This window comes from Pongo pygmaeus, chromosome 19, assembly GCF_028885625.2.
Source record: "Pongo pygmaeus isolate AG05252 chromosome 19, NHGRI_mPonPyg2-v2.0_pri, whole genome shotgun sequence".
Lineage (NCBI taxonomy): Eukaryota > Metazoa > Chordata > Mammalia > Primates > Hominidae > Pongo > Pongo pygmaeus.
The window spans coordinates 71828012-71847420 of NC_072392.2; the positions used below are offsets into that span (position 1 = coordinate 71828012).

The 19409-nt window shown below is 57.2% G+C and overlaps 2 protein-coding genes and 1 pseudogene across 5 annotated transcripts; 1 reads left to right on the forward strand and 2 right to left on the reverse strand.

Moving 5' to 3' along the window:
* Window positions 1–22: 22 nt before the first annotated feature.
* On the forward strand, window positions 23–4770 carry CISD3 (CDGSH iron sulfur domain 3). Its single transcript, XM_054458043.2, has 4 exons — window positions 23–170; window positions 529–564; window positions 1081–1200; window positions 3036–4770. Exons 1-4 carry the CDS (start codon window positions 123–125, stop codon window positions 3213–3215), a joined length of 384 nt encoding a protein of 127 aa, XP_054314018.1. The 5' UTR covers window positions 23–122; the 3' UTR covers window positions 3216–4770.
* On the reverse strand, window positions 1561–1679 carry LOC129018418 (5S ribosomal RNA; annotated as a pseudogene).
* Window positions 3662–19397, reverse strand: PCGF2 (polycomb group ring finger 2). Of its 4 annotated transcripts, XM_054458039.2 has the most exons (12): window positions 18934–19058; window positions 17766–17878; window positions 17449–17541; window positions 10039–10190; window positions 9334–9430; window positions 8928–8983; window positions 8798–8848; window positions 8487–8595; window positions 8277–8331; window positions 8089–8184; window positions 5827–5907; window positions 3662–5356 (listed from the first exon to the last, which is right to left on the reverse strand). In XM_054458039.2, the coding sequence occupies exons 4-12, from the start codon at window positions 10148–10150 to the stop codon at window positions 4979–4981; spliced, it is 1035 nt and encodes a 344-aa protein (XP_054314014.2). In that variant the 5' UTR covers window positions 10151–10190; window positions 17449–17541; window positions 17766–17878; window positions 18934–19058; the 3' UTR covers window positions 3662–4978. The 4 variants fall into 4 exon arrangements, with proteins under 4 accessions (XP_054314014.2, XP_054314013.2, XP_063513040.1 ...); XM_054458038.2 differs by lacking the exon at window positions 17449–17541 and having other exon boundaries at window positions 18934–19397; XM_063656970.1 differs by lacking the exons at window positions 17449–17541; window positions 18934–19058 and adding an exon at window positions 18034–18582.
* Window positions 19398–19409: the final 12 nt, after the last annotated feature.

Sequence of the window (19409 nt, forward strand, 5' to 3'; positions counted from 1 at the left end):
GGCCTCCGCCCTCGCAGAACGCCGCGGCGTCTTCTGGGGCCTGGCGGGCCGGGGACCGAGGGGGCGGGGAGGTGACCCGGCGGGGGCGGAGCCGGCGGGCGGGCGCGGCGCGGGAGGCGACCATGCGCGGCGTGGGGGCGATCCTGCGGCCGGCGGCGCGTGGCGCCCGGGTGAGCACCCCTGCCCCGCACCGGCCCCCATCCCGAACCCCAGCCGGGCCTCTGCCAGCCCCCACTCCAGCCCCGGCCCGGCCAGGCCGAGCATCCCGGAGCTCCCGGCCCGCCCCGCCGGTGTCTGGCTTGCCTCAGCTCACAGGCTTTTCCCGAGCGCCAGTCCCTGCCAGGACCTCCCCAGCCAGCACCTTCTCTAGCGATCTTTTTCTTACCCTCTCGTTCCTCCCTCGCCCCTTCAGCCCTGTCACCTCCTCCTTCCCAGATGGCCTCCCGTGTCCTTCCCTTTCCACTGATTTTATTTTTCCGTTTCCAAACCACCGTCTTGTGATGCCTGCCATGCTTGCGTACCTTGCAGGACCTGAACCCGCGGCGGGACATCTCCTCCTGGCTGGTAAGTACCCCCATCCTCCCCTCCTCCTCGCACAAGACCCCCAGGCACGGAGATCTCAAAGGCATGGAGCCAGGAAGGATACAGCCCTATTCCCTGGAGTTAGCCTGTGGCTCTCAGGGAGGTGGGGCGGACCAGAGGGCACTGGGCAGGGCGCCAGTCTTCTGTGCTGAGGACAGCAGCACCTAATGAACCAAGCCCCAGTATGGGTGGCCCTGCCGTAGGCTGGAAGGATCCCAGCCCGCCTTCCCTAGCACCCAGGTGGGAGCCAGCGTTTGAGGGAAGGCAGCTGGACCCTAAAACCTGAGTGCCCGCATGGCTCTGAAATCTCTTCCCTGTCCAAAGCTCACGGTCCTATGGTGTCCTGGGGAACGGTCTTGTTGGGTGGCATCAGATCAGCCTCTTGTAGAGGAAACCTGCCACACACACAGGCCAGTGGGAAACTGGGAAGGGTCGCAGGCCGGAAGGTGCTTCCAGGGCTTGAGCTAACCCTGAGCCCCTCATCTTCCCTGGCCACAGGCCCGGTGGTTCCCTAGAACCCCAGCCAGGTCCGTGGTGGCCCTGAAAACCCCCATCAAGGTGGAGCTGGTGGCAGGGAAAACCTACAGGTGGTGTGTGTGTGGCCGCAGCAAGAAGCAGGTGAGACCCCTACCTGCCTTCCTACTGATACCTCTGGCTAGGAACAGCCTGGTGTCTCCAGTGAGTTCCCACCCAGGATGATCTTATTCTTCCCACACATACCTGAGGGACACCAAGGGGGCTTGGGGACAAAAGGCCAGTGCCACCAGCAACCTTAAGCTCACTGCATCTACCCCTTGCAATGAAGCCAGAGACAGAAACTCAGTCACGCAGCCAGCCTGGTGTGGCCAGGCTTCCAGTGGGCTCTTCTGGAGCTGTTTGTTTCTCAGAGGTGCACTGCATGGCGAAGCTCACCTGGCCCTTCCCTGTCTCCTTCCAGGAAGCACCTGGGCCACAAGTTCCCAGGCCTTGAACCCCGAAAGCCTACAGCACCTGGTATTTCCTGGCGGTGTTCCATCCAAGTACTAACCAGGCCTGACCCTGCTTAGCTTCCGAGATCAGATGAGATGGGGCACATTCAGGGTGGTATGGCCATAGACACATTGGGAAGAGATTCTGCTCAGGCTCTCCTGCCTCCAAAGCCTCCCAGCCTTCCCCTGTGCCCCTCTCCACTCTTCTTCCAGAAAACTCTTCCTTCTCAGTTTATGGGACTTCCTGGCCGCTTGCCACAGTTTGCTGTCTTCTCAGCTGCACTGCCTGCCCCACTTGCTTCCCCTTCTGCCCAGGAGCCTTTCATCCCAGCAGGAACCTGCCCATATTGTTTGCCTCCCTGGCCCCTTTCCTTCCTGATCAGAGCTCTGACCGGTGTTCCTTCAAGCTGTGTGGCATGGTGTCAGCAGCCCAGGGTCCTTGAGTCCCACTTAGGTCCATGCACCTCAAGCCCTCTAAGACAAGTTGCTGGTTTCTATTTGCACTCTTCTCTCATCTCTCTTCCATCCCACCCTAACTCCAATGTCAAGAGGCCTTGGTTCAGCCAGGCAAGGTGGCTCACCTGTAATCCCAGCACTTTGGGAGGCCAAGGCAGAAGGATCTTTTGAGTCCAGGAGTTCAAGAACAGTCTGGGCAACAAAGTTGAGACCCCGCTTCTACAAATGCCTCTACCCCCACCAAAGACTAGCATGGAGGCGGGCCTGTGTTCCCAGCCATACTGGAGGCTGAGGAAGGGGGACCGCTTGAGCCCAGGAGGTTGAGGCTACAGTGAGCCGTGTTTGCATCACTGCACTCCAGCCTGGGCAACAGAGTGAGACCCTGTCAAAAAAAAAGGCCTTGGCACCAGTTCTGCCTTCAGCTAGCAAGGCATGTCACCTCTCTGGGCCTGTTTCCATTACCCAGTCTCTGCTTGAGTGGCTTCTGGGATGGGGAGTACACTCCTGTGCCAGCCAGCCAGTTTGCTATGGGGCATCCCCTCCCCCCTGTAACCTTCACTCCCTGTCACGTGCCCAGTTATTCCCTGGAGCCAAACAAAATTGCTACCACAGTGTACTCTCCAGCCCAAAGAAGTTTTAACCCAGGAACATGGGAAGGAAATGAATTTCATGATCCATTGGAGACTCAGAGCCATTCTAACACACACACACACACAATCTGTTAGTGTTCTGGCTCTCTGGGTGTCCCAGAGACTAATGCTATAAAGACTCTGTAAATACTTACCAGACACTTACTATAGGCAAAGTGCATCACGATCATTATTTTATTTTATTTTCTCATGCAACTCTACTCTTATCACCCCCACATTACAGATAAGAGAGGTCACTCAGTGAGCCCCGGCAGGCTCGCTCTGGAGCCTGCACCCTAACCACTGCGCTCCACTCCCCCCGAGCTCCTGCAGCCTGCCCTGCCCTGCCCTGCCCCAGCAGGTGGGGTCAGGTCTTTGACTCCTGTCTTTCCCCCACCAGCCCTTCTGTGACGGCTCCCACTTCTTCCAACGCACTGGCCTATCTCCACTCAAGTTCAAGGCCCAAGAGACCCGCACGGTGGCACTCTGTACCTGCAAGGCCACGCAGAGGCCCCCGTACTGCGATGGCACCCACAGGAGTGAGCGTGTGCAGAAGGCAGAAGTGGGCTCCCCACTCTGAGGGGGCTGCTGCTGTCCAGCCACAGGTAGCCTTGGCTCCAGGCCTCTGACAGGCACCCCCTTCTGTGGGAAAGGAAACAGGCGCTGAGCCCAAGAAAGAGATTCTGGTGCCCACAGCTGGCTCATGAAGGAAGAATTATTCCTTATAACCTAAAAGTCTCCAGTCTGGGGCAGGTGGGAGTGGGCCCTGGTTCAATGTTTGCTGATGGAGAAGACGGCAAAAACAAGCCTGCCCAACCAGACTGGTAGTCCTGCAGTCACTGCTATGAGGCCCACGTGCTGCCTCCTGCTCCAGATTTTAACCTGTCTGTGGACTGGGGGCACCTGACCAGCTACAGGAGAGGACAGTTCAGATTCATTCCGTATGGGTTCCCCAAGCCAGGCTAAACCCAGAGATGAGAGGCACCCTTCCCTTCTTCCCTCCACCCCAAAGAACTACAGGCTCCAGAAAGTATGCAGCATTTATTACAAAGCCAAGAGATACAGATGTCCCAGGGCAAAGGAGGGTACAGTCACAGGACCTCAGACACAGGACAAGGTGCAAACACAGACAAGCCCATCGGGGCTCCCAACCCCACACACCTAGACTTTGATGGAATCTGGAGTCTCGACTCCCGACTCCTCAGATCTATGCACACTTGAGGAAATCTCGGTGGGCAGCGACCTGCCAGGGTCTGTCCCTAAGGAGGTGGTCCGCTGACCTCTCAAGGGGTGGGGGTGGGGTCAGAGCTTACAGGTTTCTGTCTTCTTGTGCTTTTAGATGCAGTTGCTCTGTCCTGACCAGGTGACCGGGCCTCAGCTGGGGGTGGAGGGGCAATTGGAAGGCTGTTTGCCTTTGGCAAAGTCTGGGGTCTGTGCTTGTGTGAGGTTAACCCACCCCCACATCCACTCTAGGCCCCAGGTGAGACTCCACCACCAGTCCTGCTAGTGAGGGTTCCCCGGTGAGGGTAAGGTCAGTGGGGGTGCAGTGCTTCACAATACTAAAGCCACAGTGGAACTCCAAGGGCTGAGACCTCTCAGGGCCTGAATCTTCTTTTCCACAAGATAAATGATGCAAAGGCCACACACACAGGAAGAAAAAAAAAAAAGGCAGAACTATCTATTCTTTGCACAAAGTTTCCACTGCAAGAGGAGGAGGTGATGTAGGTGCCACCTCCACCCTGCACTTGCTCCTCAGAACCAGGGATAAACTGCATTTGTAAAAGGCACTGTTCTTAGCAATTTCTGGACATTCAACAATGCGGGGGGCGGCCACTGGTCAGAGGCAGGACAGCAGCCAAGATGGGGAGAGAAACGGGGAGAGAAAGAAACAATTCTAACTGACTCCTATATGCAGCCAGTTGGAATTGTGTCTAAAGCTTTGGGTCTGAAGGGGCCCCCAACACACCATCTGCCTTGGGAAACAGCGAGGACGGTGCAGAGCTTTACTGAGCCTCCAGTGGCCCATCCAGTTCATCTCCAGGCACCCCCAAAAAGAGCAAATTACACAAGACCCCCCAAAAATGAACACCAATTTCCACACATACACACACACATAAAGTTTGTTTCCTGTGGCATTTAAATTAATCTGGTTGGTCCATAGAAAATAAGTATGTATATTTGGTTTTTCCTATGTACATATATATATAGATTTATTTATAAAACCCGCCCCCCCACCCCCAAGGTGGGAAGAGCTGGGGAAAGTAGAAGAGGTGGAAAAAAGGGCCCAGAAAAAGTGGAAGGAGTGGAGAGGCTTGGCTGGAAGAAGGGAGAGGGTCCCTGGCCTCAAGTTAAGGGGGGCACGGGAGCGCCGTTGACAGTCATCTTGCGCCCCCTGCTGGTGGAGGATGGTGTCTGCAGGCAGTTCGAGCTACCCCCGTTGGCAGCTGTGGTGGCCCCACTGGCTGTCGAAGGGGGAGTGGGGGAGGTAGGGTGGGTGGCTGGAGGCCCATGGGAACTGGGAGAGCCATGGGATGGGGTGGCTGGGCTGGGCAGGGAGGAGGAGGTGGCTGGCAGGGTGGCAGGGCTGGGAGCCTTGTCGCTGACTGACTCACACTCGGACGCCCCGCTGGTGTTGGTGCCCTCGGAGGGGGTGGGCACCGCGGCTAGGGTGAGCCGCTTGCAGGCTGGCTGGACACGGTACTTGAGGGGGAGAGGCCCGTTCTGTGGGGAGAGTGGAGAGGAGAGACACAGGGAAGGGGAAGGCATCAGGAGAGAGGGGCCACCAGCTCCACCCCACAGTGTCCAAACTCGAAAAAAGGGATGGGATGGGGCCTTGGAGAGGAGAGAGACAAGGATACAGGGCGCATGAAGACCCAGAGAGGCAAAAGGTCTAAGAGCAGAGACTCTGTCAGAGAGGAGAGAGGGAGGCAAACACACGGCAGCTGCCAGCACCTATTTCTGCCTCCAAATTGGGGGACACCATCTGCCCAAGGAGCCTTGTCTCCTGAGCGGAAAGTCATCTGCAAGAGATGGCCCAGAGGCTGACCTGCTGTGGCAAGCCACCCTGGACATGCAGCTCATGGGACAAGGGATGGACTGTCTCTGATTAGAGAAGGGTGGCCTGTGTGGCCAGAGACCAATGCCAGACCCTGCGGGAGTCTGCTCCCTGCCCGCCCCACTTGCTGGCTCACCCGCCGCCAGGGGTAGATGTAGGCGATGTCCATGAGGGTGTAGTAATCCTTCAGTGGCTCGTCCTCGTACAGAACCTCCACCTGGGGGAGGGAAGCGGAGGACACCATGACTCTGGCCAGCTTGGGACTCCAGGCTGGGAATGTGGGGGACTGGGAGGCGGGGCAATGGGAAGGGTGGATTTACAGATGGTCCCTTATTTCTCCGGGGTTTCACTGTGGATTTGACTTCCCTGTCAGAGTTGTTCCAACATAACTCCTGACCACCAGGCAGGAAGGGGTCCAGAGAAGATTCCCCTATTCCCCTATAGGGTCCTATAGCAGCCCCTGGTCCCACCATGCACACAGCTGTCTGGGTCTCCTATCTCTGGCAGGTCTCCCAGAGGAGCTGAAAAGGCTCAGGGGGATCTCCTGGAACTCTGGCTCTCACCCCCAGCTGCAAAATGGAATCACCCAGGGAGCTTTAAAAAACACCAATGTGGCCGGGCGCGGTGGCTCACGCCTGTAATCCCAGCACTTTGGGAGGCCGAGGCGGGCAGATCACAAGGTCAGGAGATCGAGACCATCCTGGCTAACATGATGAAACCCTGTCTCTACTAAAAATACAAAAAATTAGCCGGGTGTGCTGGCGGGCGCCTGTAGTCCCAGCTACTCGGGAGGCTGAGGCAGGAGAATGGCGTGAACCCGGGAGGCGGAGCTTGCAGTGAGCGGAGATAGTGTCACTGAACTCCAGCCTAGGCGACAGAGCGAGACTCCGTCTCAAAGCAAAACAAAAAAACACACAAACACCAATGCCTAGGCCGAGTGCGGTGGCTCAAGCCTATAATCCCAGAGCTTTGGGAGGCCCAGAGTTCAAGACCAGCCTAACCAACATGGAGAAACCCTTTCTCCACTAAAAATTCAGAATTAGCCGGGTGTGATGCCGCATGCCTGTATCCCAGCTACTCAGGAGGCTAAGGTGAGCCCGGGGGGTCAGAGGTTGCAGTGAGCCAAGATCCTGCCATTGCACTCCAGCCTGGACAACAAGAGCAAGACTCTGTCTCAAAAAACAAACAAAAAACAAAAAACCCACCAATGCCTGGCTAGGTGCGGTGGCTCACACCTGTAATCCCAGAGTTTTGGGAGGCTGAAGCAGGTGGGTCACTTGAGGCCAGGAGTTGGAGACCAGCCTGGCCAACATGGTGAAACCCTGTCTATACTAAAAATACAAAAATTAGCCAGGTGTGGTGGCATGTACCTGTAGTCCCAGCTACTTGGGAGGCTGAGGCACAAGAATCACTTTAAACCAGGAGGCGGAGGTTGCAGTGAGCCAAGATGATGCCACTGCACTCCAACCTGGGTGACAAAGGGGAACAAAAAAAAAAGCAAAAACAAAAAATCAATGCCTGCATCTTACCCCCAGAAATTCTGACTTAACTGGTAAGATGTGAGTTAACTCATGAGATTTAACAGGCAACAGTTTAGGATTCACTGTCCTAGAGTGTGATCCGTGGACCTTCAGTACCTAGGAGCTTGTTAGAAATATGGAATCTGGCCGGGTGCCGTGGCTCATGCCTGTAATCGCAGTACTTTGGGAGGCCAAGAGGGGGTGGATCACGAGGTCAGGAGTTTAAGACCAGCCTGGCCAACATGGTGAAACCCCATCTCTATTAAAACTACAAAAATTAGCCAGGTGTGGTTGCAGGCGCCTGTAATCCCAGCTACTCGGGAGGCTGAGGCAGGAGAATCACTTGAACCCGGGAGGCGGAGGTTGCAGGTTGCAGTGAGCCGAGATCGCTCCACTGCACTCCAGCCTGGTGACAGAGCAAGACTCCATCTCAAAAAAAAAAAAAAAAAAAAAAAACCGAAATATGGAATCTACTAAATCAGAATCTGCATTAAACAAGCTCTCCAGGGGACATGTATACATTCAAGCTTGAAAAGCTATGTCCTGGAGCTCCGTTGGAATTTCAGACTAGCCTTCCCACAGCCAACCAGCCCCAGAGGAGGCCCTGTGTTTTTGCACTCACCTCTGCCACAGTTCTGAGTGTGCAACATGCACACATACACACCACCGTGGTCCCATGCACCACTGCACACTGACTTCAACACCTCTAGACTGCCCCCTAATCTTGGTTTCAACCACCCTTCTGTTAACACATGGGCTCAGTTAACCACGCAAGCCCTGGGTGACACCTAGCCAGCTCTGACCAATGGCTGGGGTGCACAGACTGTCTGACACACCCATACACAGACACTCATTTTTTGAAAGGCCCAGGGACCCACCTTGTACTTGCTGGGCACATCCATCTTGTTGCGGAGAAACTTGGCAAGATGCATGACGGTCATGGCTGCTGGGCATCGCAGGAAGCGCACCCCTGTCTGCTGGGGCACAGGCACCCATGGTAGGGGATCCACCCCAGGCCACTCCCTCCCAGCCCACATTCCAGTCCCAGGCAGGCCCCAGCACTCACTTTCTCTTTGTCCCCATCCCCATTCTCCAGGGGGCCCTTCTTCTCGTCCCGGTCCCTGGGGACGGAGAAAGAATGAAGCTAGGAAGACCCAGGAAGAACCAGGAGACCCAGGAGGATGATCCCTCAATGGACACATCCAGAGGGTCCTGGGTGGGAGAAGGGGTGACCCAGCCTAGGAACCCAGAAGGGGCCAGCCTGGGCGAGACTTGCCTGGCACCTTCGTAGAATTCGATGGAGAGGCTGACAATCTCATCATCACTCAGAGCCCCCTTCTCCTGCTCCAAGACCTCGCCTCGGTCCTCATTGGAGCCGTTGGGGACTGCAGAAGGAGAGAGCTCTCGGGTTGGCGGAGGATGTAGGAAGGGAGCCCGCCAAGGACCCAGGGATCATGAACTCAGCCAGGTGAGCCCAGCCACCTTCTGGGGAGGTGTGCGCGGAGGAGGTCAGAGGGTGAGTGGTAGCGCTACACACCTACATGGTCCCAGGCACGACCGTGCACACACAAACGCGAGCACACTCACCCTCCGTCAGCGGGTACGCTGCATAGAAATCCCGCCGCCGTTTCATCTCATCTGGAAGAAGGCAGCAGGATGAGGACAGGGCCATGGGTTGGGAAATGGGGTCAGTGGAGGAGGAATGGTGTGCAGATACCTTTAAAAAGCCCAGGAACCAATTTGTAGACAATGTCTTGAAGAGTTTTGTCAGACCTGGGGAAAAATGGACAGGGCTTATCAGCAATGCGCTCTCCAGAGAACTGCCCTCCAGAGAACCGCTCTGACCTCACCCTGCTCTCCCAGCCAGGGGACCCCTCTCCCCACCCTCTTCCTGAGACCGGTGCCCAGGCATTAGGATCCCTGTGGGTCTGGTCTTTGCCCCTCTAGTATGCCTCAGCCTATGATGAGCCAAATGTGACCCCAAGGGAGGGGAGTAGCCCAGGTCCACACCCCATGCCTCTCCCACACCTGCCGCCTTGGCTGAAGGAAGCACGGAGTGTGGGAGGGATGGGGGAGCCTGACCCAGAGGATCGCGGGGACAGGAGGTGCGGTGCCAAGCCCACCTGATGCTCAGCAGCGGCCGGGTTTTATGGACCTGCACGTCACACATGGGGCAGTATTTGTTGGTCTCCAGGTAGCGCACGATGCAGGTTTTGCAGACTTGGGGGTGTGGAGAGAGAGAGGAGAGTCAGAGCCGCCTTCTGACCCCAGGACCAGCCTCCCCGCCCTCTGCTCAGACTCAGATATCCCTTCTCCTCCACCCTGTCCCTGCTCTGAGGCCCAATGTGGCGATGTGTGTTTTGCACGTGTGGTACCTGTCCTTGTGCATTGTTGAGGGAAGCTGGATCTTGGGTGAGACAGGCCAGTGTCATATACAACGCAGAAGGTCAGCCCTGAGTCCCAAGCTCCCCGATGGAATGGGGGACAAAAGCCAGCGTGTTCAAGATGCCCCTGGGTCCCACCCCACTGCTGCCAAGCCCACAGTGCAAACAAGGGGTGTCTGCGTCTTCAGGGCATAAAATTTCAGCCATTTCAAGAAATAACTGAGATTTCAGATGTGAGTCCTTGAAATGAACTTCTGGGCTGATGCCCCGCGCCCAGTCACCCCTGCGAGGTAGGCCTTCTGTGACCTGAGGATTCCCAGCAGACATGTGGGCGCGTTGGCTCTTCAGGGTAAGGGTTTGTGTGCTACCTTCCTCAGGCTGTGCCCACCCCAGTCTGGGCACAGAGGCTGCCCACCCTGAGCAGCTCCCCTCCCCCCAACTCACAGGAATGCAGGCACTCCACAATAGTGGTGGCGTCAATGAAGTACCCCCCGCAGAGGGCACACATGAGGTGGGGGTTCAGCTCTGTGATTTTGATCCGTGTAGTCCGATGCATGATTCCGGGGTCGGGGGTGGGGGGACTGGGGAGCGTTGCCCTGGGAAACGGAAGTGGAATCAGAAACCCAGAGCTGGCCAGGCGTGGTGGTTCACGCCTGTAATCCCAGCACTTTGGGAGGCCCAGGTGGGCGGATCACGAGGTCAGGAGATCGAGACCATCTTGGCTAACATGGCGAAACCCCGTCTCTACTAAAAATACGGAAAATCAGCCAGGCGTGGTGGTGGGCGCCTGTAGTCCCAGCTACTGGGGAGGCTGAGGCAGGAGAATGTCGTGAACCCGGGAGGCGGAGCTTGCAGTGAGCCGAGATCGCGTCACTGCACTCCAGCCTGGGCAACGGAGCAAGACTCCGTCTCAAAAAAGAAAAAAAAAGAAACCCAGAGCCTCGGCAGCCCCTCCTACGCTTCACTCCACACCTCCCAGCACATCTCTCCCTGAGCCCAAGACCCTTCTCTGCCTTCAGGGTGGGCTGGGGGTGTACATGTGGCTGGTTCTTTCTGGCCCCCTCTGAGAGTTCATTGGGTGCCCAGGCTCTGGAGAGTCACACAGCCTTGAGCAACAAGGTCAGGCTTCCTCTGAGGAGCAGGAGGAAAGACTGGAAGTTAGGCCACAGGATGTACTGCCCAACTCCCCAGAGAATGTGAGGAGGCAGGAAAATGGAAGAGAAGAGGGTTTTTAAAACTCTCTCCAATCCCAGGTCGGGCACATTCGCTCATGTCTGTAATCCCAGCATTTTGGGAGGCTGTGGCAGGAGGGTCCTCCTGCCTCACGTGATCCCTTGAGTCTGGGTGGTCGAGGCTGCAGTGAGCCGTGATTATGCCACTGCACTCAAGCCTGGGTGACAGAGCGAGACTCTGTCTAAAAAAGAAAAACAAAAACAAAACTCTCCAATCCCAATCCGTATTCACTCACATGGTCCACATTTAAAGCATCCTAGGAACTAGGAGGAAATTTAGATAAATCAGCCACTGGCCTGAAACTTCAAGGAATAGAAGAAGGGAAAAATAATTTATCCTTACTCCCTCAACCCCTCCACCCAGGTGCAGGGCCTCAGACTTGATCTTTCCACTACGTCCCAGCCTCCTATCTACTCCATCCATTCACTCCTCCTCCAGGAAGGCTTCCCTGGAAACACCATTGACACAGGCTACCCTAAGTTAGAAGGCCGCAGCCATCACTTGTGCTTCTGGCTCTGCATCCAGCCTAAGCTTTGGAGCACCTCCCTTCTCTAAAGTCTGCCAAATATAGCTGCTCCCAGAAAATCCACCATACGCTAACCATTTGGCTTCCAGGCCTGAGACTCAGGCAGGAAACAGAGAGGGTCCTTAAATGCCTGAAGTTGGGAACGTGCAGCTCCAGCCCTAGCCCTGGACTCAAAGAGTTTAGGCAAAAAGGCTATACCCCTGCCACAGGAATCCCTCCCAGTGCCCCTGATGGACAGCCCCCTGCATGAGTGCTCCCTGCCCGCAAGCACACAGGGTCCAGAACCCCCCTTTCATGCACACTGCAGGAATTCCCCCCACATGGTCACTGTTACTCTCCCACTGTCTCCTGCCCTAGTGACGCCTCTGCCACCTGTTCACAGGCTGTCCAGTGACAAACCACAGGCTCTCACAGATGCCTGCCAAAGCTAGGCAGAAAGTGCTCTGTCCCCAGACCGCCTGCCCAACACCAGCCAGGCCCGGGCAGGGTCCAGAGAGGTGAAAAGTCCGGCTCTGGATTGGCCACCGTGCTTCCTTCTTGGTAAAGAAATGAAACCAAACCTGCACCTGGAAGGGACAGCCCCTCCCTCCTCTTTCCCAGAGTAAAAGCCCAGGGGTGGGGCTTGGGAGGGTGGCCAAGCCCCAACAGCTCCTTTACAACATATTCACACCCTTCTTTCCTTTCCAGAAAGATTTCTAAAGCCACCACACTGAGTTTTCTAGGACAAGAAATTCACAGCCGGGATCAGCAGTTTCTATAGAGACCCCAGGATGAGTCTGGCCAGGACCCAGACAGCAAACAGAGGCTCAGGGAACCTGGCCAGAGACCGAAAGAGATGCAGAGACACAAAGGCCACACGTGGGAGAGACACCAGGTTACAGGGCAGACAGAGGGGAACAAGCCAGTCCTACAGCAAGCCCAGAGACATGGTGGAGAGGTGGCGGCCACGGGGATCTGAGACGGGAGAGCGGTTCCCACCCCAAACAGGGTGGCCTCGGCCAGCCCTCCCTGCATGGGTCCCCCCTTTGCAATTATGCAGAAAGCTGCTGGATACTCCACTGTTTGGTCGTTTCCATAGTAACCCTGTCCCTGGCAAGATGCCCAAATATTATTACAACCATCCAGAGGAGAGAACAATCCAAGTGGCTGTCTCTCTGTGCGTGTGTAATATCCATCCTGTGTACGTACCGTCTGGGCCTCCAAAGGTACTTCCTGTGACTGCCTGTCAGTCATGTGTGTCTCCAGATGCATCTATGTGTGTGTGCAGAGCCACCAACAAACTTGCTGATGCTGAGCTCTGATAACACCTGGGGTCTCTGTTGCTGGGGTAAATCGCATGCCCTCATCTTTCTCCTATTCACCCTCATATACACGTGCACGCGTACACACACATACACATACACACATAGGCTCCGCACACTTCACACCGCCCGAGCCACCTCATTCACACATTCACTGTGTTTTCAAAGCAGACACTTGCTCTTTTTTTTTTGAGATAGTCTTGCTCTGTTGCCCAGGCTGAAGTACAGTGGTGCGATCTTGGCTCACTGCAGCCTCCACCTCCCGGGTTCAAGTGATTCTCGTGCCTCAGCCTTCTGAGTAGCTGGAATTACAGGTGCATGCCACCACACTGGCTAATTTTTGTTTTTTTTTTTTAAACAGAGATGGGGTTTCACCATGTCAGCCAGCCTGGTCTTGAACTCCTGGCCTCAAGTGATCCGCCCCCCTCCGCCTCCCAAAGTGTTGGGATTACAGGTGTGAGCCACCACACCCGGCTGACACTTGCTCTTAAGAACCCCACAGCCAAGAGCCCCACATTGCGAATGGCTGTGCCCCTCACCCAATCACTTCCCCGAGCATTTCTGAGAATTCAGCCCCAGCCTATTCCTCTGGACCCTTTCTAGACACGAGGCCCAAAGTGGTGCTGATTGAATGAAACGCTGCTCCTTCTCCAGTTTAAGAAAATAAGCCCCTTGCCACACTCCCTGTTCCCCCCATTCCATCCCCACAGGTTCTGACTGTTACCTCTGGGGCTGGGGGTGGGGAGAAGCACTGATTGGCTCCTCACCTGATTGCCATGGTTACCTGCAGGGCCCTGCCAGCAGGTGCCAAGAGCAATGTAAATAGGAGCTCTGTCTCCCTAGAGCACCCTTTCCCCATCTCCCCACCCCGGGAGGCCCCAGGCCCCGAATTCCTGACACCCAGTTCCTCCCCCGCTGCACTGGCTGGTGTGCTGTGGGAAGGTGAGGGAAAAGGGGTGATGGGTGGCTGGAAATCCAGCTGTCGTTACTTTGAGGAAGAGGCTGGGAGATGGGAAGAACTTGAGGGAGAAAGAGTGGGAGACACAGATCCCAAGAAACAGAAATGGGAGGCCAAGTGCCATTGGAAGTGGCCTCTGCAGAGCTCAGGGGCTTTAACAGGTCAGTCCCAACTGTGTGTCCACCCCTCTGTGGACTTGAGCACTGTCTCCACCTCTAACACCACTTTTCCCCAAGCAGAGGCCAAGCCCTTCAGTGTCTTCTGCCATTGTCTTTGCAAGGGTGTGTGTGACCCTTAGGCAGCCCACCTTCTGGGCCCCTGAAGCCCTGGGTCTGGCTATTGCTACTGTGGCAGGAAGGGAGCTTGCTCAGCACCCAGCATCCAACCCCAACCCCTCCTTGCCATTGAAGCCTGGCACTTGTCTTTCTCAATCCTTAAAGACCCCTGCTAAGAAAACACCACCATCTCTCTCTCTCTCTCTTTTTTTTTTTTTGAGACGGAGTCTCACTCTGTCTCCCAAGCTGGAGTGCAGTGGCGAGATCTCGGCTCACTGCAACCTCCACCTCCTGGATTGAAGCGATTCTCCTGCCTCAACCTCCCAAGTAGCTGGGTATACAGGCGCGTGCCAGCACACCTGGCTAATTTTTGTATTTTTAGTAGAGACAGGGTTTCACCATGTTGGCCAGGCTGGTTTCCAACTCCTGACCTCAAGTGATCCGCCCGCCTTGGTCTCCCAAACTGCTGGGATTACAGGCATGAGCCACCACACCCAGACCCATCTCTCCATTTTAACCAGTGTCTTTCTGGAAGCCACCCTGCAATTTAGGCCTCTTTCACTTCTTCATGGTCCCCTGTGGAAACAGTGGGTCTCCCAGCCCCAAGGCCCCTGTGCTTCTCTGATGCCATAGCTCTCTCTGCCCTCCCTGCCTCCAAATGAAATCAGCCCCACTCCCTCACTAGAATGTCTCTAGGTCTTGGGAAAAGTCACTCAAGGTCACATCCAGATGTCTAGAACTGCAGAGGTGAAAGGGCTCTTAGAAAGCACCTTGTTCGGATGAGCGTGGTGGCTCACACCTGTAATCCCAACACTTTGAGAGGCCAAGGCGGATGGATCATGAGGTCAGGAGTTCAAAACCAGGCTGGCAAAGATGGTGAAACCCCATCTCTACTAAAAATACACGGTGGCTCACGTCCGTAATCCCAGCACTTCGGGAGGCCAAGACGGGCAGATCATGAGGTCAGGAGATCGAGACCATCCTGGCTAACATGGTGAAACCCCATCTCTACTAAAAATACAAAACATTAGTTGGGTGAGGTGGCACGTGCCTGTAATCCCAGCTACTCAGGAGGCTGAGCCAGAGAATTGCTTGAACCCAGGAGGCAGAGGTTGCAGTGAGCGGACATCGTGCCACTGCACTCCAAGCTGGGCCACAAAGTGAAACTCCATCTCAAAAAAAAAAAAAAAAAAAGAAAAAAAGAAAAAGAAGCACCTGTTCAATCCTTTCATTTTACAGATGAGCACACTCAGATGTGACTTGTCTAAGGTCACAAAGCAAAGCAGTGGCAGTCCTACGACAAGAAAGTGCCTGACTCCCACCCCAGTGCTTTTAACATCCTGGCACCTGGCCAGGCTCCTCACTCATTTAAAGCAGTAAAGCCCGGCTTCATCCCAGCAGGTGGGAGGGAAAAAGAGCAGCTCCCTGGAGTGGCGGGAAAACCACTCAGTGGGCCGCCGACTGGGAGGGAGTCAGTCTGGCCCAAACATGACCATCAGCATAGACTCCTGCCTTGAGGCAGGAAGAGGAGGCACATGTTAATCGCCTTATCCCACTTCCTACACATAGGGAAACAGAGGCTGCAGGGAAGAACAGCCAGCCAGAGTACAGCATCAAGACTCAGACCAGGGGTTTTATGACTCTGTTCCTCTCCCAGCTTCGTAGGTCCAACTGTGCAAGCCCCTTGTATTTGTGTTTGGGGCCGTGAGGGTCTGCCTAGGGACAGTGTGAACCTCCCAACTTTCCCCAATCCTTGACAATGGCACAAAGATCTGCTACCCTGTCCCCACCATGCATTGAAAAGGGCCTCCTGAAGCTGGGCTTACTCAACCCTCCCTTCCTCCCTCTCCCACCTCTCAACTCCCTAAGATCAAACAAAGGCAAAACCCCAAAATATACACATTGCCAGATACACACACATACAGCCAGACACACCCCCCTCCACCTCTCACACTCACTACACACAAGGCCAGATAGACACGACACGACCCTCCCCCACCCTGCGCCACACACACACACAATCACAGCCAGACCAGAGCCAGGCCCACCCTCACTACATGCAGAAGCCATCCACATCCACCCCCCACCTAGAAGCACACAGCCTGACATCCCTGCCTGGAACCAGACCCTGCAAACACACACTAACCTTCTGTACGCCCCTGGTCCACCCAGGGTAAATTATAACATAAGTCTTCCAGTAACAAAAGCAGTTCAGCTTCCAAAGTCCGCTCTGGGGACCAGAGGCTGGAGGGCTGCAGTGGGCATGTGACCTGCACAAAGCTGTACCCTCTTCCTGTTCGGGCTCTCTCCATTCCCATGACAACAGCTCCATCAACCAAGACCTCTCAGGCAAGGCCAGGGGCAGCAGAGTCCCCCTTCCTGCCCAACCCCCAAGACTTCAACTTGAACCCTACCTAGCTACACATGGTCTGGATCCTGGGGTTGGTTTCCTGCTTCATTCCAAAGACAGTTCTAAAGCCTCAATCCCCCAACCCCCAACCAGGGGAGCCCGTGGGAAAACCTTCCCACCAAAAAGCTGCAACAGAGCTGGCTTTATGCTCCCAGTAATAACACCTTGGACCAGAGTGGAGGGGGGAGGGAGGAGAGAAATTAAAGAGTTTCAGGAACAGAAACTGCCAGAGGTCCCAGAGGAGGAGGCATCAGAACAGAGCGGGGAGGGGACAACCAGGAGACAGCCCTCCCCTCGAGACAGAGACCTCTGGGGAGACTGAGGCAGCGTGGGGGACACTGAGGGACAAAGATCTCGGGAAGCGCTGGGTAACACTTCCACAATATTCACTGGCAAATTCACCCGCCTCCATGCCGCCTCCTCCCACCTCAAGCCAACCGGAGCGATTACGGGCAGACAGGGGCAGTGGGGGAGGGCGAGGGGCATGCCCGGGCCCACCGTGGAGACAGGCAGGGGGTGTCTGCTTGCCCGGGGGTCCCACGCCCTCAGAGCTAGCAGCAGGAGGGCGTGCGGAGGGTGGGGTGGCTGGGCGTCCCAGGGGAAAGGGGGCCAGTTTAGCAGACTCCCCTACTTCCGCTGGCCATGGGAAATATTGCGAGAAATTTCCCTCCATCCCCATTCTACCCCCCTCCGCCCGGGCTTCCCCAGGAGCCCATGTCCAGGGATCAGGGACCCCAGTTACCGGGTGGCCGCTCCCACCTTCCCTAGAGCCAAACTTTCGGTGGGGCCCCGGGAGGGGTGTTCCGGAGGGAGGCTCTGCTGAGGTGGTTCAGGGAGGAGGCGGGGCGCCGGCGCCGGGACGGGGAGCGGGGACCGGCTGGGGGAGGTGCCCGAGAGGACCCGGACCCCGGCGGGGAAGGGCGCCCTCCCCCGGCCTCGCGGCCGCCCCAAAGCACATCCCCTTCTGCCGGCCCCAAGTCCCCGCGCGTCCACGGCGCCCCTGTGCCCACGAGAGAGCGACCCCTGCCCAGATGGAAAAGGGGGCAAATCGGGCAGAGCAAGGGGCAGCTTTGGCTCGTGGGGAGCGGCGACCCAACCCAGCGCGCATCCCGCAAGCCCTCCCGGCTGCCCAGGACCTTCCCCCTCGCTACCTCGGAACAGGGTCTGCCCGGGGGCTGCTGCACAAAGAGGTGGTGGTCGAGGGAGACGCCAAATCGTTAAGAGGGGGAGCCCGTTTCGGCCATCTTGGAAGAGAGGAAAGGGAAAAAGGGACAGAAAAAAGGGAGAAAGAAAGGCGGACGGGGCAAGCTGGGCTAGGGACTGACGGGGCGCGGGGGGTGCGAGGGCAGGATCGGTTCAGAGCCTCCCCCTCCCACCGAGGCTTGCAAAGAACGGCCGGCCCCCATCCCAATCCCCAGAGGGTTATAGGCCAGGAGAGGGAAAGGAAGGGGGAGTCCGCTCCGCTTACCTGGGTTCGGGGTCCGGTGGGTCTCGGGGAGGGGGGGATGGGAGGGAGGGAGGGAAGGGAGGGGAGGGGAGTCGCAGCCGTGTCGCTCGCCCGGGCGGCGGGAGGGGAGAAACCTACGGTAAGAAAGGAGTTTGTGAAAGCGGCTTGGGGTGGGAGGGAGAGAGGGGAGGGGAGGGGACCGAGGGGGGAGGGGAGGGACCGGAGTGGCGGGGGGGAGACAAAATGGCTTTTTTCCTCCAGACAAGAGTAGGTCCCGCCCACCACTCACCCACGTGACCTCATTCCTTCAGGATGCTGGCAGAGAGGGGAAGAGGAGGGGGAGGCTGGCGCCGCCGCTCCCCGCCACCGGGTGCCGGGCCCCTAGCCAGGACGAGACCCCTCCCTTCCCATGCGGCCGCCCCGACCCCGGATGATGGATTCTCTTATGTTACCTTCCGCAGTTAGCCCCCTCCCTTCAAAATATGGGTTCCCCCTACTGACCCTGTGATGCCCATCCCTAACTGGGGCGCCTGGATAATGGTAAAATGGGGACTGGGCTGAAAGGTGGCCCGCGGTCCTCCACGCCCCGGCCTAGACCAAAGGGCGCGGGGCTCCGGCAGGGGACGCGACGCCTTCAGCCAGGCGTCCGAGCGATTTTTATTCACTCCAAGTGACACTCCCTTAAAATTAATAACTGCATCTGGGAGGGCCAGTGTGTCCTCCTCGCTCCCCTTGCCCCCTCGGCGGCAGGGGCGCTGGCCCCGAAAAGCGGCGCACCAGGATCCAGCCTGGGCGCCTGGCAGGGAGCAATCGCGAGAGGGGAGTGGAGGTGCGGGGTGAAGCCGGGTGGGGGGCCACGCCGCGGGGGGATCGGGTTGCTCTGGCGGAGGCTGCGCCCCCGGCGTGCTCGGGCAGAGAAGAACGGAGGCCCGCTGAGGACGGGAACTCAGGCTCCGGGCCTGGGACACAATAATCCGGCCGAAGGCGAGAGGCCACACTGGACTAGGAAACGAGGCACCGGGCTGTAAGGTGGGCCCGCGCCTTTTCTCCTGCCTGGTGCTGATTCCCGCATTTTTCGCTCGCGCCCTGCGCTGCGCGCTGCCTGTGCGCCTCCCTCGGCGCGCGGGCGGGAGAGTCGGGCGAGCGCCAAGACGGCTGGGCCTGACTCCCACAGGCGCCCTGGCTCCACCTGGCGCTGGGGCTCCGGTCCCCAGTGGCTCCAGCAGGAGGGAGAGAATGAGGAGGGAGGCTTGGAAACGCCGGGAGGAGCGGTGAGGCCGACGCCGGGGAAGCGAATCGATACTGCGTTACTGGACGTCCGTGGGCCTCATGAGGACGGTCGATTCCCTCATTCGTTATTCACGATTTATTAGGGATGGCGGCTGCGTCTGTCCCTCCAGAGCTCGATTATCCATCCGGCCAGCAGCGCCATTAAGCGCACTGACGGTGGGAGGCTCGAGTTAGAAATTAGGAAAGGAATCTTCGCCCAGTTTTGGAGCGCCTGCCTCCTCTTCCCTCGTTGCTCGCAGCCAAGGCAGCCGCGAAGCTGGGGGCCTCGGGTGAATGCTTTCGCCCTCTGGCCGGCGACCAGGAGACCTGCGCACACTGGCCGCCGAGTGACCCCAGCTGGAGCCTGCAGCCACACCAGCGGGACGGGGGCGGGGA

Excerpts from the sequence above, each read along its gene's own strand:
- CISD3 (XM_054458043.2), top strand. The coding sequence starts at position 123 with ATGCGCGGCGTGGGGGCGATCCTGCGGCCGGCGGCGCGTGGCGCCCGG. Across the intron at positions 171-528 it reads CGGCGGCGCGTGGCGCCCGG|GACCTGAACCCGCGGCGGGA; the intron begins GTGAGCACCCCT and ends CGTACCTTGCAG. Across the intron at positions 565-1,080 it reads GGGACATCTCCTCCTGGCTG|GCCCGGTGGTTCCCTAGAAC; the intron begins GTAAGTACCCCC and ends CCCTGGCCACAG.
- PCGF2 (XM_054458038.2), bottom strand. The coding sequence starts at position 10,150 with ATGCATCGGACTACACGGATCAAAATCACAGAGCTGAACCCCCACCTC. Across the intron at positions 8,849-8,927 it reads GGTTCCTGGGCTTTTTAAAG|ATGAGATGAAACGGCGGCGG; the intron begins GTATCTGCACAC and ends GCCTTCTTCCAG. Across the intron at positions 8,332-8,486 it reads GAATTCTACGAAGGTGCCAG|GGACCGGGACGAGAAGAAGG; the intron begins GCAAGTCTCGCC and ends CTCCGTCCCCAG.